This window comes from Taudactylus pleione, unplaced genomic scaffold (assembly GCF_031769625.1).
Source record: "Taudactylus pleione unplaced genomic scaffold, aTauple2 ptg000967l, whole genome shotgun sequence".
Classification (NCBI taxonomy): Eukaryota; Metazoa; Chordata; class Amphibia; order Anura; family Myobatrachidae; genus Taudactylus; species Taudactylus pleione.
In genome coordinates this window covers 7,851,336-7,868,186 of record NW_028285368.1, presented here as the reverse complement: position 1 = coordinate 7,868,186, position 16,851 = coordinate 7,851,336, and the positions used below count along the sequence as shown (strand labels likewise).

The following is a 16,851-nucleotide window of genomic DNA, read 5'->3' as shown; positions in this document are numbered from 1 at the left end:
GCGGCTGACATATTGCGCGGTCATCTGACCACACAGCCAGACGTGACGGTTTATCTGCTAGATACTGTATAATCGGCATCGGCTGTGCTGCAGGGCCAATCAGATATGTCTGAAGTATTACTTTTTTTTCCCCCTTTTTTTTATTGTCCCTCTTTAATACTACATTATTGACGGAAGAAATATAACGGTTCATTCTAGGAGTGCAATAATCCTGAAAAGAAGAGTAAAGATGGTATGTGATGTTTTTGGAAGCTACATAATTAGGAGTTGAAAAGGATTACAAAGGCACATTTTGGTAAAAAGAATACATGGACCAAAACAGCTTGAAAAGATTACAGTTTAATATGTTATACATAAATTATGTTGTGCTGGTGATATGTACACTCAAGTAAGAAAAATATCAAATATTTAATGTTGAACTACAAAAGTCATGTTTATTTTTTACAAAGATGGAAAAATACTAGATAAGTAACTAAGTCATTGTATTACAGATACCATCAGTACTACCAATCTTGGTTTCTTTCGCAAATACATAAATGCAAGACGGTGTGATGCCAGACCCGCAGTCCCAATACCAGAGTGCCTGGTGTAGAAAATTATTGGACAGTATGCCCAGCATAAAAATAAAGCAGCAAAAGGTTTATAGTCCTTTCAGAAGATGCTTCTTCTCCCAGTCAGTACTTCACTGACAGCGTGTTATTACTCTGCATCCAGACGTGGGATAACAGGGAGAATCAGGTTACCAAAAGCAGAGTCTTGGGTAATGAAATATCCTGACGAATGTGCATGTGCATGCTGCAGACAGAACAGAATGTTAGCTAGGCTTTAATCCTTTCATTTTTCGTACGTCACCCAAGGACTACTGCAAAATATTTGAGTTGTACTCCAGACTTATAATATAAAAACACAAAATCAACAGAACTTCCACTTTTATATATTAAAAGAATAAAAAAGAAAAATATGTGCTGCATCGGTAATATTGGTCTGTGCTGTGCATCTCGCGGGGGTTGCCAGATATTGGAATGTTGGATATTGGGTTAAAAATGCGTACACATCCTTTAGTTTACTGCTGTTGGCGCTATTCAAATACAATGTGTAAAATATAAATAGGTAGCTAGGCTTGTGAACAAAACTAATTCATACAAAGAAGAGGATTTAGGGTTTCAAACCAATATCCTAGGTGGAAAGATATTTGGGTTCAACTTAAAATAAAACATTCTAGAACCAAATGTCTCAGAGTTTGACCATATTGAATCTGAGAACAGAGCAATTCAAAATGTACTAGGAAAGAAGACCATCAAACCACCCAACCGCTAACATTTCTGGCAATCTGTGGTGAGACTTATGTTAAGGATGAGAGTTGCTGGAATAAATGACTACATTTTTAGATATGCAATAGGTTCTATTAGATACCTGTTATGTTGTGCTTCACAAAAATAGCAAAATACAAAAAAAATAAAAATAAAATAATATTGGATAGTTATTCCTATAACATACTGCATTGTGCTTTAAGGTGCGTACAAATCGTTCATTTTTATGCAGTGAACGGCCAAGGATGCACATTCCCGTAAGGACGATAACGATATCTAAGGTCGTCCGTACATGCAGGCCAACTTGGACAATTTTATCACGTTTTTCATGTTAAGAGATGTGGCAGGATGACTTCACTGAAAGATATTCATCATAGATACCCAGCAGTGTGTAAACCCAATATTGTTTGTCCTGCACTACAGAAAAGTTCAAGGAAAATCGTTCAGCGATATCGTTGGTGGTGCAGATAGTACCATGTGTGCCCAACACTAGTGTCGCACAGGTATATGGCAAGTTAATTTCTTGATCTCCTAATCTTCTGCCAATTATAAGAAATGTGTATGAGGACACATGCATGAAACCAAGTAACCATCAAAACTAAAAAGGGGTCATAGATGTCATATAACCATGTGAATTTGGATAACTCTCAAATTAAAGTTGTTTATTATTATATTTGAGGTCAAGTTGATTAAGATGCTGAATTATGACCTTATCACTACAGTGTCTGCGTAACTCCTGGGAAAATGGTTTAACCTGTAAAAGAAGTTAAAAAATATACAGTATGATCTTTTAAAATCGGTCATTGAAGAGTGCCAAATGAGCGGTGTATCGTTTAATGCTTGTGTGTACACACTTGATCTGTATACTAGGGGCCCGATTCAGTATGGATCGCTAAAGAAACTGCGAACGCAGATGGAGCGATTTTTAGCCATTGCATATGCACCACACTGCGTATGCGCTGCGAACGCACTGTGATTACACATACGCAGAGGAAGTCAATTCAGAGTGAGTGATCGGCTGTGAGTGTTTGGGGGTGGTGACGGGGGAAGTGGTCATAAAAACGCAGGGGTGTATCAGTTTGAACGATGTGGCATGGGCATGCATAAATTAGCCACCGCGATTGCATACGCAGCTGGAGTACTCAAGACTTGCAGTTTCTACGACAGGTCAGACCTGCTGTAAATGTGCGTGACTGGTCTATTTGCCTTTATGGTATCGATGTTTATGCAGGTAAGCGATGGCATACACAAGTGAGAAGGCAGAAAGGGGTGTCTTCATGCCGGCTGTGCTTTGGCAGACATTCGCATATTTTCGCTGTTGCGTCCCATTTGAAAATCGCAGCTGTGATCGCATTAGCAATCCTTACTGAATCAGGCCTATCTCTGGAGGTGAAAATTTTCCTATAAGACTTCCCAGGAAGTATTCTTATTAGCTGCTGGTTTGCATCCAGGAATTATTTCTGGAAATTATTATTTCATATTTACTTTTTGCAATCATTTATCAGAATATTTAATAATTTCTGTTTTTGTAATCAAACTGTTTGGCTTTAATGCATCTACACAATATTAAATATTACTATAAAAAGGTTATTGGAGTCCCAAGTGTTTGTTCTAAATCAGTGGTTCTCAACTCCAATCCCCAAGTACCTTCAACATGTTATGTATTCAGGAGGTGTGTGTATAAACCTGAGCGATAATTATGGACTAAGCAAGTTAATCATGCACAGGGGAATTTATCTAAAGAAAATATGACCTGCTGGGGATACACTAGGACTGGAGTTCAGAAGCCCTGTTCTAAAATCATAGGATCTGGTGGAAGCAACTTCAAAAATTTTACATGTCCAGAAAGTAATGAAGCATGGCTAATTGTGTGCAACCACGTGGTGCCATGGTCCACGATATCTGCATTCCTCCTCCTGGGGGTGAAAACATTCCCCTCGTGAAGGAACAGTGGATATTCAGGCAGGTGGCAGTACATACACTGCTAGATGCTGCTGACCAATTATTGGATCTAAATCAGTCATGCTGGATGATTATGCATGTCTGACAGACTGATAATATACTGTTCAATTGTCATCCTGATCAGATGATTATTGGCTGATCGTACCGATAATTGGGCAGCGTATGCCCAGCATAAGCGTTGGCTGCATTCACACATCACAAACTGGTTGGTAACCAGTCCATGACAGACAAGCAGTGTATGCATGTTGTCTAAAACATTTATTTTTGTTTTCTTTCCACATTTTGTTGAACATAGAGAATAGAAAGACTCTTACGGGGAAAAACCCAGTTTTCTCCACGTGTGATATTTCTGAAGTGTTCCAGCCGGCAAAATTCTACTGTTCTCCTGCCACCTGGAACACTGCAACATAGCTGAATGGCACACTGCACTGGATGTTTCATATAGAATTGGAAGTGCAGCATGACTTTTTGCAGCGTCAAAGTGCCTGGTGGCTACAGACTGGAGGGCAGAACAGTTCCCTCCCCCAGTATTAAAGGAAAGAAATGGTTGCCGGCAGGAACAGTCACCAGTTAACAGTGTGGACTGCCTGCATCCAGTCTATGGGCCTGATTCAGAGGTGGACGCTCTGACAGAGCGCTCGCTCTGAATCAGGGCCGGCCCTCTGGTTTTGCAGAACGGCCTCCAAGTTAAGCAGTATCTGGGCCCATGAATGCGTGTCCAAAAAGCAAGTATACTGAATAGTCTAAAATGGTTAGTGACACTAAGTAGCTGTCTGTTGACTTTGCTGCACAGACTTTAAGAAAATCCTTGAGGAGTGTCATTGCAGCACTGGAAGGAGGCCACTGAACAAAATTACACCACAGCTAAAGGTTTAAGCAAATATATGAGAACATACAATTTAGCAACTTTTTACCACAACCCGGGATGTAGAGTTCCCTGCTGCAGAGTTACACATTAACTTGAGTGGATTAAACATTTTAATTATAGACTGTGCCAGCGATCAGCGCCGGGCTTCACCACTAAATGTACTGCAGCCGGGAATCTCTCGTTTGTGGCTGCAGGGTTTAACATGTTGTTTAACATGTTTTTCAATCATTCTTGTCCCAGTGCCTTTTACTGGTATTGAACCTCTTCAGTGCTGGGAGCCCAAGCATATTGGCTCTCCCTCCTGCAGGCCAGAACTTTCTTCCCAGCACTTCAGGACACAGTTTTTATTAAATGCTTGTTTGATTTTGTGCCTCTTTCATGTGTTATTGTACAGTTTTGGTTCGCTCTACATTTAGAACAATGAGGGCCACACATAACTGGTTTGCACCTTTTTTAGACCAGGAATGTTGGCGTCAAACCATTTTTTCGGCAAAACTGGCACCACAGCAAGGGGATTAGCCAGTCAGTAATAGAGTGGTCTCCCTTTAAAGGAAAGAAATAGACTACTTTTTCTTTCATGGTAAAATATATAAAATGGACCTGTAATGGTTTCATACATACACTCTCTAGTAGGGTGTATGGTCCGATCACCAATGTACAGCTAGACATGTCCATTGCATCACAAATCTATCATCATTGGGAGTTGAACAGAGTACAGCAAAAAGCATTTTGCTTTACAATTACATGGTCGATAACTTCTGGTCTAGTATATTAATAAAAGTACCCCCCTGCTAAAAATAAGACTACTACATTACCTGTATGTGTTCCCAGAACTTTAGACCTCTTCACATCTTATACTTTACAGCAGTGTTGGTCACCTCCAGGCCTCAGGAAAACCTAACAGTGCATGTTATCCGGGTATACTCACAGGAATCACATGTGGAATAATTCGCACCACAGGTGGATCTTTTAAAATGTGTCAGTCAGTAATGAATGAATGAATGCACCTATGCTCCAGCAGGGATTATGGAAACATGTGTTGATAATAAAACCAGATGTTACAAAAAAGATGCGCATGCGGAACAATCCACATAATATGCGGGTTTTCCCCAAGACAAAACATATTAGGTGCCTTACTGTGAGACCACAGTTTCAATCTTTGATGTACTGAAACCTCATACTTGTACAACTACTCAATCAGCCAGCAAAAGTTTTTTGTCAGTTACACCCTGAAGAAATCTACCAATTCTGTAGTACATCTCGTACACCTTTCTATCTACTGGAATCGGTAACATTCAATTTTTTTTTCGTCACAATTCGGATTAAGCAATCAGCTCAGTACAGAGCCTTGAGAACTATTCAACACCCTATGGCAGGCCCGCTTTTGACTTTTTCAACTGAAGCAAATTTGCTATATATGTTCAGGTCCATCCCCAATCCCCTACAATTTACTTGTTTTACCCAAGTTGGCTGCTTTTATCTAATCAATGATTTATTGTATTATGTATACTAGTAAACGGTTTGTGTGTAATATCTGGGTTTTATCATTATCAGCACTGTTCCCATTCCTACCCTTTTTGACATTTGCTCTATAAGCATGGATGTTGGCACCCTATGGAACAGCAGATGTTTACAACTTCTCTGATAGCACCATTTGGGGGTCCCTATCTTATCGTATTTGTTTGAGGCACCCCTAACTAAAGGCTAAGCTGGCCACATCAAGCCCAAATACAGCAAATTTAGGATAGTATGCAAATATTGTATTTAGTGATTACTTTATGGTTGAACATATCCTGCCCCACAAGCAATGTATTTTATCAATATGTGCAAACATTTACTACCCATTCAGGACTTCATATAACAATCAGGAACACAAATATTGATGGTGAAAATTAGGATATCAGTGTAAACTCATTGAATAGGAAATCGAGAATATTGCATAGTGCAATAAATTCAATTATCAACTGCAACTACTACAATATCCCTGGATTATAAACAAAATTTTATATTAGCATCTGAAAAACATTTTTCCCACTGCAGAACATACTTGAAGTGCAGCTTTCTGTTGGGCAGCTATGTGCTGCTGCTCTGCACGGTCACGGAAATCCTTGTTTACATTTGGTCTTGATAGGGCTATGCTGTTAGAAAATAAAAGGCACAGTGAATATTAAAATGTATAAGTAGAGCATAAATTACAAAATAGTAAGCATTTAAGAGCATATTCCTATTAGCAAAACAATACAAAGTAGTAGCAGGGTGCTGGATCAGATACTGTATGTGTGTGTATGATTGAGCGTGATAATGTAACTAAAATACTAGCATGTAGCATGACAATTTAAGGGAATGTACTATTGTTTTAGGTACTTGCTCTGGAAAGTGATAAATATGAAGTGTGTTAACTACCATCCAATCAGCTCCTATCATTTTTCAAACACAGCCTGTAACATGACAGTTAGGAGCTGAGTGGCTGGTAGTTTCTCACTCTCCAAATTGCCACTTTCCAGAGCTTAGTACATCTCCCCCCTTTAACAATCACCCATTTTGCCCCTAAAATTAATGGAGGGGTGTTGGCAGGAGGATATCAGCATGTGGGGACACTACTACTACTAATTATGGCTGTATTCTCTGACAATGCCTAGGACAGCACAATTTGTAAATACAGTCCTTTCAACTCTTCACTCTAACCCAGGGGTAGGGAACATTTCTTCTGTCGAGGGCCATTTTGATATATATAACACTATTCGCGGGCCCAGTGCAGGCCACTCCCCTTCCGTGTGATGTCACATGGGGCGGGGCAACCATTTCCAGTGATTACTGCAATGCCCGGAGCATCCTGAGGATGCTCTGGGGAGCTGTAAGGGCAGCAGTGTGACTGTCTGAAGTCTCCTAAGGATGCTCCAGGCGGCACTGCTCCATAAATTGATGAGGCTAGCAGAAAAAAAAGCTTTGAGGGCCAGACCAAATGATTCTGGGGGCCTTTAACGGCCCCCGGACCTGAGGTTCCCCATCCCTGCTCTAACCCCACACTCCTTCCTTAATTCTGTTCAAATACCAAACAGTTATTAAGAGGAGAGGCGGGAGGAAAGTCGGGGCAAGCAGAAGGGACTTAATTATAGGACAATCAGCCGTTTTCTCCCAAACGCTGCAAAGCAGACGAAAATAGTCATCCAGACATGTTAAATTAAACAGACTTGTCTGAATGTCGCTTGTTTCTATTTAATTTTCATTCCAACCAGCCAGCTATTTGGCTAGATGGAATGATAATCTTTAGATGGGTGGCCAGCTCGAGAAAGAAAGTGTAGTTCATAGCTAGCATGCAGAAAATTGCCCAATTTATCTACAATAGGGGACAAGTTTTAACAAATATGGGAGTCCTGGCTTATTTTGAACTCAATAACGTCAAACACTCATTAAATACATTTTTGTGGATAGCACTAAGGCTTTCATCTTGCCGCAAGCTGCTTTCTAACTTAACACCCCTTTTTTCCCCATATACGCCCACTTTACCTTTGTGTAAATATTACATTATTGAAAAAAAAAAAAGCCTGTCCATAGGAAATCTTGGAATGTTTCTTTTTTTTTTTTTTTAGATTGTATGGGCTCGATTCTATTAAATGTAAATTGAATAGTGCCGGGAGGGAGCTCTTCAATTTATCGTACTGTTTTGTCGGAGAATGCTGGTTCTTGCGCCCCTCATGCCTTAAACATTGTGTTTAGTCACGAGAACCAGGACACACACACCCGCCGGGGATGTAGTCGGCGTCCCGGCGTGCGGGATACCGACGGTCTGAATACTGGCGTCAAAATCCCGACAAGTATCCAGACCGCCAGGATCCCGTAGGCAAGTATCATCCCGAGGCGAAGGATAGGGTTAGGCACTGGGTAGGGCTCGACAATTTTTTGTCAAATCTAGGAGCCATCTTAAAAGTTTAGGAGCCAGACCATGACCAAAATAAAAACTTGTATAGGCCACCACACATGCCGCTTCAGTGACCCTCAACCTCCCCATATGCCATTACACTGCCACACATGCCTCTTCAATGGTCAGCAGATTCTGCCACATGCCCATACCTGCCCCAGTTTCAAAATATGCCATGTAATAGGGCCCACATTCATATTAGGAAACACACTAGGGCCCAAATGCACATTATACCACACAGTAGGGCACATATGCACATTATGCCACAAATTAAAACCCAAGTTCACATTATGCCACAGTAGGTCCTATATGTACATTAATATAGTATATATTTTTTTTAAAATAGCATTTGGACAAAAGTATATGATGGCCCAGAAGAAAGGTGCAGGAGTCTTATTAATTATATTACATTGCAATGAGGAGCGCAGCTGATAGTGTATGTAGCAGCAGCTGCCGTGTGGCACACAATCAGTGATCGCAGAGAGAGAGAAAAAAAAATTGTGGCTCCCAGGGACCGCTCACTTCGGGGTCCTAATCCATTGTTTCTGGGTCCCATCAGATATTATGCAGGGTGAGGGAAGACAGCAGCTGGCGTAGTACTGGGGAGGGGGGGGGGGGCAAGGGGCAGGCAGAGCTAGGGGTAGGAAGGTTATATAGCAGCTGGCACAGTACTGAGGGGCAAGGATGGGGTTAGGGGGTCAGGATAGTAGTTAGGGCCGCCTTGGGGGTAGGAAAGGCGCAAATGTAGATAACAGCTGGGGCAGTACAAGGGGCAGTGAGGGGGCACTGGTAGATAACAGGTGGCGCAGTACTGGGGCAAGAACGAGGTTAGGGGCAGGCATTACTGAGGTTAGGGAGGGGGGGGGGGGGGAGGGTAGATAGCAGCTAGGGAAGTATTTGTGGGCAAGGAGAGGGTTAGGGGCAAGCAATACTGCGGGCAGTGCTGGGAGTAGGAAGGGGGTCAGGATAACAGCTGGGGCAGTACTGGGGGAGGAGGTAAAGGTAGATATCACTTGGGGCAGTGGTTACCTCTTTTGCTCACCTGCAATTCCTTTCTGCCTCTTGCAGTGTACACCTCAGGAGCGCTTGCTGCTAGAGGGTGATGCCGCTCTCCTTCAGGAACCTGCTGCCTCTACTTTAGCCTGCAAGAACCGGGCTCCTCTCTGCTGATGCTGCTGCCTTCCCTATCTCCATTTACGCCCCCCGTGTAGCTCTAGCCTCCGCCGGGAATGGATATAGAGCGTGGCGCGCTGCGGGGAGAGAGGAGGTGTCGGGACACGGCGCCACAAGGCGATTGGCTGGAGACACGCCGCTGCACGGTGACTGGCTTTTGCTCACAGCAGGAGCAAAGGAGGTGAGCACTGATTGGCTGGGGGATAAGGCGCCGCACGACGATTGGCTACTGCTGCACAACACAGTACCTGCCAGCGCTTCCTACAGGATCTGATCTGCTTCCTCTCACCCCGGATAATCTGGTCGCCAGGTAACAAAATCTGGTCGCCATGGCGACCTGGGATTTGTCGAGCCCTGGAGTAGGGAGTATTAGGATTAGGGTGCAGTGAGGTTAGGTTTAGGCACTGCTGAGGCAGTCTTAGGGAGGTTAGGTTTAGGCACTGGGGGGGGGGGGGGGGGGATTGGGCAGGTTGGGCTTCGGCACCAGGGAGAGTGGGTTAGAAAATTACTTGCTGTTACTTCCTATGGGTGTCAGGATGCAGTTGTTGGTATTCTGAGCAGCGGCATCCCGACAGCCAAAATTCCATACCCAGCCCCATCTGCCATACTGCATGACCAACACCATATATTTGAACAAGGTTGTTCACAGATATATTGGCTGTACACACGGACTGACACGCTTAACAATATGTCGTCCGTCGGTTGTATGAGCGATATCGCATAGTGCGTACCCAGCATTAGGGAACTATCATACATTTATGAATATTACAAGGCAAGTTTATATTACTTCAAATTAAAATGACTTCAGAGAGCTTTTAGATATTAGCAAAGAGTAACCAATATTTACACAATCCCAATTTATTTTTGAGACAATTTCCCCTCTACATTCCCATAAACCTTTTGTTTTCCTAACTAAATCCTTGCAAGAGATTTTTTTTTTAACCTTGCTCCTGGATTGTTGGTGGAAGATTGGTTTTGCAGAAGTAATTTCCTCTTCTCCTTGTCGAGTTCAGCTAAAATAGCAACTCTGTTTTTGTTTGGAAAGCCTATGGGGGAAACAAAAATAGTTGGGAATCAAGTCACAGAAGTGATCAATTTGTTATATGAAAAAAAAATTAAATTAAATTCACTGTAAGAAAAAGAACCAGTTTAACATTTGCAAGTGTTAAGTGTAAAAGAAAATGCTACTCTATCCGAGTCAGAAAGATTCTGGAAGAGCTTAGAAATACAAAGTTATCCACATGATCCTTTAATGAAGGGAAAACAATAAAACCCAGACAAGTGATGACAGTCACCCAGATCTGCAAGTTACAGCTCCCAGTAACCGGCGGGCGCCAGTGACTAACCACAGCTGTGTCACATAGTCTGGACACACAGGGTGTTTTTCAGGCCACTCACCTAGCTCAGTCATCATAAATGATAGTTCCATGCACCAGCAGAGCTCCCTCGGCGTTATATGTCTAGGGCGCTGTGACAGACCAATTTCCCCTGCCGCGGGGCACACTGCGACAGCCAGTGACACTATTGAGAGTCGCGCCGGTTGACGATCATATACATACGTCAGCGCAGCGCGACTTAGTTCCGGGAGGCGGAGTTAGACGGGGGGGCGGGGGCTGGATGGCAAAGCAGATCCATCCCCCACTATAAGAAGAGCATGCGGCTGCCGTCAGAAGCAGGTTCAGCCTACGACACCGGTGTATGTACAATAGGAAGAGTGGCCAGGCTGCGTCGTCCACTCTGAGGTGCAGCGGCTGCATCCTTTTGCTTGTTAGTAGTTCGTTGTTCCTGGCCCTTCTGTGTAGCCAGCGATTGGGTCAGTATCTTCGCAACAAGTGGAGCTGTCAGGGGCTCTATTCACAAACCCTCCAACATGACCCCGGACACAAGTACAAATTACATACTTGCCGACTTTTCATTCATCTTTTCCGGGAGCAGCCCGGTCATCTCGGCTTCGGAGGGTGGGACAAGGCTTTAGCTGTCATTAGGGCCGCCCCCCTTCGTCGGAAAACCCGCGATTCGCGGGACTAAATGACGTCATTTAGCTCCTCCCCCTGCATACGGACCCGCAAATTTGTCCTAACATTTCCCCATCCTGCCCCTTCACTAGGAAGTGAGTGGGATGCGGGAGATCTGATTACTCTTTCGGGGGTGTGGGGGGTTCCCTGAAAAATCGTGAGCCTCCCGAGAGAGTAGGCATGTATGGTACAACAAAATGCTCTGCTCCTGGGCTTCTTAATTTATGATTGCAGCCACCTGTGTTGAAACACCTTTCTCATCAATTGCCTAGTTCACAGGTGACCGCAGTCACAGATTACTGTAGGTGGGAAGTCCAGGAGGAGAGCATTTTGTACTTGGTGGAATAATGAATGGTGCATACACACTGTCAGATGAACGATTTGCAAACAATTGAACGATTTCAGCCTGTATTAAAATGAATGAAATTGTCCAAATCTGACTGCAAACACATTAGATGTCAGATATCGTTATCTGACAAACGGGAATGCGCATCGTTCATCGTTGCCTACATGTCATTTTTTTTCTTTCAGATATGAACGATTTTTTAAAATCGCTATCGTTCAGATCTGAAGAAAAATATGACCGTGTGTATGTACAATAAGTCATATTGGATGGTCTATTCAAGTTAATTATCGGGTTTCCTAACGGACCCTAATAATTTACATTTGAACTTGCTGTGAGTGCCGGAGCACTTAATCATTGCTCCAGTTCGGACACAGCTGATGCTAAGCAGTGAATCTTTTCATTACTGCGCCTGCGTGACCTACAGGTCACGCATGCACACAGAGTCCCGCGTCTGGCAGAAGGAGCCGGACACGGGCGGAGGCAAATGGTCCCGCAGTCAAAGCTCAGAAAATTTAGTATTTTCGGAGTTTGATGAATTCTGTCCCCATATTAGTGTATGGGGACAGCGGGCATTAAAAGGTAAGCAGGAGATATCTCCTGCATTACCATTATAATGAATGGCCTGAAAACTTAATTTCTACAATTGCAGATAAAAAATTTAATTTTCACCTGCTTTTGTAGATGTTTAACTGATGATGAATAGTGCCTTATATGTGACCACATAGCAAGAGTGCAATATCTCCTCAGATCTTTTTATTATTAATGGCTAGTGACATTAGGTGACTGTTAACTTTGCTGTACAGTATTTAAGAGAATCCTTGGTAAGTATTTCTATACTGAAAAGAGAGGCCACTGAACAAAATGACATCACAGCAGAAGGTTTAACCATTTGTCTGGCATGGTCGCATGGGGTGGGCTTTCCCTGCTGCAGTCCCATCCCATGCAACCGCAGGCTCTGCTCCCCTCCTCTCCTGTCATAATTATGTCAGTGAAGTGCGGTGAGGTCAATGGCTGGGGAGGCACACATGGAGATGGGTCTGAGTGCTGGGAGTCTGTCTCACCCACTACTCACTAATTCTCCCCACACTACACTGAGCTTCAGTGTCCACTGATTCTCTTACCTGCATCACTGTCTTCTCTTGTTGCTGCTGACTGAGGGCCTGATTCAGAGCCGAATGCTCTGACCAGAGTGCTCGCTCTGAATCAGTGCCCTCCTCCCTGAAAATGGAGCGGCCTCCTGGCCGCTCGCATAGCTGTGGGTGACCACCCACAGCATATGCGAGCGGCCAAAAAGATGGTCGCGATGGTCAAGACCATCGCGACCATCGGGCTTGCAACGAGACCCTGCGGTAGGGTCTCGCTGCCGCAAGCCCAGGAGTGATTTTGGCTCTATCAGAGCCAAAATCACTCCCGCTGACATCATTACTGATGTCAGTGGGGCCGGCTTCAGATGGTAGGCGTTCCCATGGAAACGCCTCCATCTGGCAGCCACGTCCCCGGCACGCCCACCAAAGGGGGCGTGCTGTCACTCACCATCGACAGCACGCCCCCTTTGGTGCGAGACCCCGAGCGACGTATTGCTCGCTGGGTCTCGCGCATGTGCACGACGGAGCTCCCTCCATCATACGCATTCGCACAACATCGACCCGCTTGCGAGCGTCCTTTGCTCGCGAGCGGGTCTGAATGACCCCCTGAGTTGCAAACACTGCAGTGCACTTCCTGGTCACATGACATTCTACCTGTATCACTGGGTCATCTCTTGCTGCTGCTGACTTAGCTCTGATCTCTAAACACTGCAGTGCAATTCCTGGTCGCATGACACATCCAAGTTGTCTATCAGTGCTCAAGGCATGCCCCCCATACTCAGAGGCATGCCTCTATTAGCTCTCTTTCTGTGCAGCTTACTGCCCATGGTGTGGCCCTGCCCCCAGCTCTGCAAGCAGTGTCTGACTATACAGATGCAAGGCTGAGCTGTTGCTGCCTCATCTCTCGTCTCCCTGTAGTCCTAGTGAGCTCCACAAAGCTGGTGAACGTTAACTATAAAAATAATTGCAATAAACAAAGAAGATGTTAATAAGTTATAAATATCTTCTTTATATTATTCTAATAATTTTTATATCAAATCTCCGGAGTCTTGACAGGGGAGGCTTTGCCTACACTGACTGCACGTCCCTGGTGCTACCGGCCAGCCAAAATGGAGTGTCAAAGGAAATCATTTCATCTTTAGTGGGGATGGGCTGTGAGGTGAGCAGTCTGTGACTGCCGACATCACGTGCACCCCAGATTGCCTTGCAATCGTCATTTTGGAGACGAGTTCTCAGCACTGCAGAAGTATTTAGAGGGGAACTGAATGAAGTTCCCCTCTCTGAGCACTTGATTGTGGATCACTGAAGGGCACACTGAGAGTGGGCTGATGTATGATCATCAGCTCCTCAAGTCATACTTGCCCACAGTCCCGGAATGGGCGAGAGGCTACCGGAAAAGTAGGCAAGTCTCCGGCAGTGATTCACGTCATCATAGCCCTGCCCCCGCTAAACAATGCCTGTTTTCTCGCCACTGTATAGATGTATCGCCACGATGATGCGATTGTGCCACCTCCCCCCCCTGCACCGCACACTTTCCCAGCCACCACGCCCCCTCTCTGCTGACCTAGCTGCCCCCTCAGCAAAGTAAGTATGACCCAAGTGCTGCTTCCTGCTCAGAGGGGACTGGTCGGTCCCTTCTGAGCTGCCTCACACTCTCTGCGGCTCTGACCACTCTGCTATATGGAAGGGGGATCTCTAATCATTTAGGTGGAGAACAATTTATACTACTGGGGGGCATCTGTTAGGCATCAAAGCCTACTTGAATACACCACAGGAGTGGGGATGGGCGTTAAAATATCTAGGGGCAGCAACATTACAGGGAGAGGGGGAGGCTAGGGAGGGGATAAATGGTTACAGTGGATTCTATAAAAATGAATACAAAATGCGTGGATAATGCTCCAAAGATCTAGACATGCCCACAGGGTGGCGCCAGATACCCACTGGGGGTATTTTTTGCAAAAATATTAAATATGCATTTACATAGGTATTATTTACCTAATCTTTAAATAAAAACATTTTTTTTTAACAAATTTAAGTGGTTTAGCAAATATATGGAACATACAATTTCATAGCCTCAATTATGCTGCTTTCAGATGCGCTGCCTCATTTGTCCAAATTGTTTAAAGTTTCCAACGGAAAGATGTTAATTTAACAGAAACGGGGGAACTCAGGGCCTGATTCAGACCCGGTCGCAAGCGCTGTGCGCTCGCAACCGGGTCGATGGTGGGCCAGTGCGCATGCGCACGACGGAGCCAGCTCCGTCGTGCAATGGGCACTCCATTGCTCCGGGTCTCGCAACATAGGGGGCGAGCTGTCGATGTTGAGTGACAGCTCGCCCCCTTTGGTGGGCGGGCTGGGGGAGTGGCTGCCCAAACGGAGGCGTTCCCATAGAGCCGAAATCTCCCTGGGGCTTACGGCAATGAGACCCTTCCACAAGGGTCTTGTCGCAAGCCCGATGGTCGTGATGGTCTTGACCATCGCGACCATCTTCCTGGCCGCTCTCTATAGCTGTGGGTGGTCACCCACAGCTATGCGAGCGGCCAGGAGGCTGTTCTAAAAAAAAAAAATAGCCCGGCCTGATTCAGAGCGAGCGCTCTGTCAGAGCGTCCGGCTCTGAATCAGGCCCTCAATTCCTAGCACTGCTTGTAGTCTTGCCCCGTACCTGGTACTTAAGCCGGAAGATGCTGTTTACCGTGACTAATGACCAGGGCTTAATTGGGGTAAAATGCGTCTTCCGACTGTGCCAGGCACGATGCTGTTAGCGCACTAGTTAGCACGGATTTCTACTTGCACCTCAGGAGAGTGTGAGCAGGAATTCGCTTATATACACACACACACAGTAGCTATAGACCAGGAAGATGGTCGTGATGGTCTTGACCATTGCGACCGTCTTCCTGGCCGCTCGCTATAGCTGTGGGTGGTCACCCACAGCTATGCGAGCGGCCAGGAGGCTGTTCTAAAAAAAAAAAATAGCCAGGCCCTGATTCAGAGCGAGCGCTCTGTCAGAGCGTCCGGCTCTGAATCAGGCCCTCAATTCCTAGCACTGCTTGTAGTCTTGCCTCGTGCCTGGTACTTAAGTCGGAAGATGCTGTTTACCGTGACTAATGACCAGGGCTTAATCGCGGTAAAATGCGTCTTCCGACCGTGCCAGGCGCGATGCTGTTAGCGCACTAGTTAGCGCGGATTTCTACTTGCACCTCAGGAAAGTGTGAGCAGGAATTCGCTTATATACACACACACACACACAGTAGCTATATATATAATAGAATAAACTATATTTAACATAACACAGTTTTGACATGTTCTATTTTTTAGTTAGCGTGGATTTCTACTTGCACTTCAGGAGAGTGTGAGCAGGAATTCGCTTATACACACACACACACACACACAGTAGCTATATACAGTCAGGTCCATAAATATTGGGACATTGACAGAATTTTCAGATTTTGGCCTCTATTCACCACCACAATGGTTCTGAAATTAAACAAACAAGATGTGCTTTAACTGCAGACTTTCAGATTTAATTTGAGGGTAATTACATCCAAATCGGGTGAACGGTGCAGGAATTACAACAGTTTCAATATGTGCCTCCCATTTTTAAGGGACCAAAAGTAATGGGACTATCAACTCAAAAGCTATTTCATGGACAGGTGTGAGCTATTCCCTCGTTATTTCATTATCAATTAAGCATGTAAAAGGTCTGGAGTTGATTCTAGGTGTGACATTTGCATTTGGAATCAGTTGCTATCAACTCTCAATATGAGATCCAAAGAGCTGTCACTATCAGTGAAGCAAGCCATCATTAGGCTGAAAATCAAAACAAACCCATCAGAGAGATAGCAAAAACATTAGGTGTGGCCAAATCAACTGTTTGGAACATTCTTAAAAAGAAAGAATGCATCGGAGAGCTCAGCAACACCAAAAGACCCGGAAGACCACGGAAAACAACTGTGGTGGATGACAAAATAATTATTTCCCTGGTGAAGAAAAACCCCTTCACAACAGTTGGAGAGATCAAGAACACTCTCCAGGAGGTAAATGTATATGTGTCAAAGTCAACAATCAAGAGAAGACTTCACAAGAGTGAATATAGAGGGTTCACCACAAGATGCAATCCATTGGTGAGCCACAAAAACAGGAAGACCAGATTAGAGTTTGCCAAACAACATCTAA

The 16,851-nt window shown here is 44.6% G+C and overlaps 1 protein-coding gene across 2 annotated transcripts; it reads right to left on the bottom strand.

Annotated features, from left to right (window-relative positions):
- Positions 1 to 323: 323 nt before the first annotated feature.
- On the bottom strand, positions 324 to 11,238 carry INIP (INTS3 and NABP interacting protein). Of its 2 annotated transcripts, none has more exons than XM_088460064.1 (4): positions 11,134 to 11,238; positions 10,176 to 10,278; positions 6,188 to 6,278; positions 324 to 795 (listed from the first exon to the last, which is right to left on the bottom strand). In XM_088460064.1, exons 1-4 carry the CDS (start codon positions 11,174 to 11,176, stop codon positions 700 to 702), a joined length of 333 nt encoding a protein of 110 aa, XP_088316190.1. In that variant the 5' UTR covers positions 11,177 to 11,238; the 3' UTR covers positions 324 to 699. The 2 variants fall into 2 exon arrangements, with proteins under 2 accessions (XP_088316190.1, XP_088316191.1); XM_088460065.1 differs by lacking the exon at positions 11,134 to 11,238 and adding an exon at positions 10,631 to 11,097.
- Between the last annotated feature and the right edge of the window lie 5,613 nt (positions 11,239 to 16,851).

Bases quoted from the DNA above. Each gene is read 5' to 3' on its own strand.
- INIP (XM_088460064.1), bottom strand. From the start codon at position 11,176: ATGACCGGGCTGCTCCCGGAAAAGATGAATGAAAAGTCGGCAA. The intron at 10,279-11,133 runs GTATGTAATTTG...TTTCCCCCATAG, and splicing joins GATGAATGAAAAGTCGGCAA to GCTTTCCAAACAAAAACAGA. The intron at 6,279-10,175 runs GTTAAAAAAAAA...ATTTTCTAACAG, and splicing joins ACCAACAATCCAGGAGCAAG to CATAGCCCTATCAAGACCAA.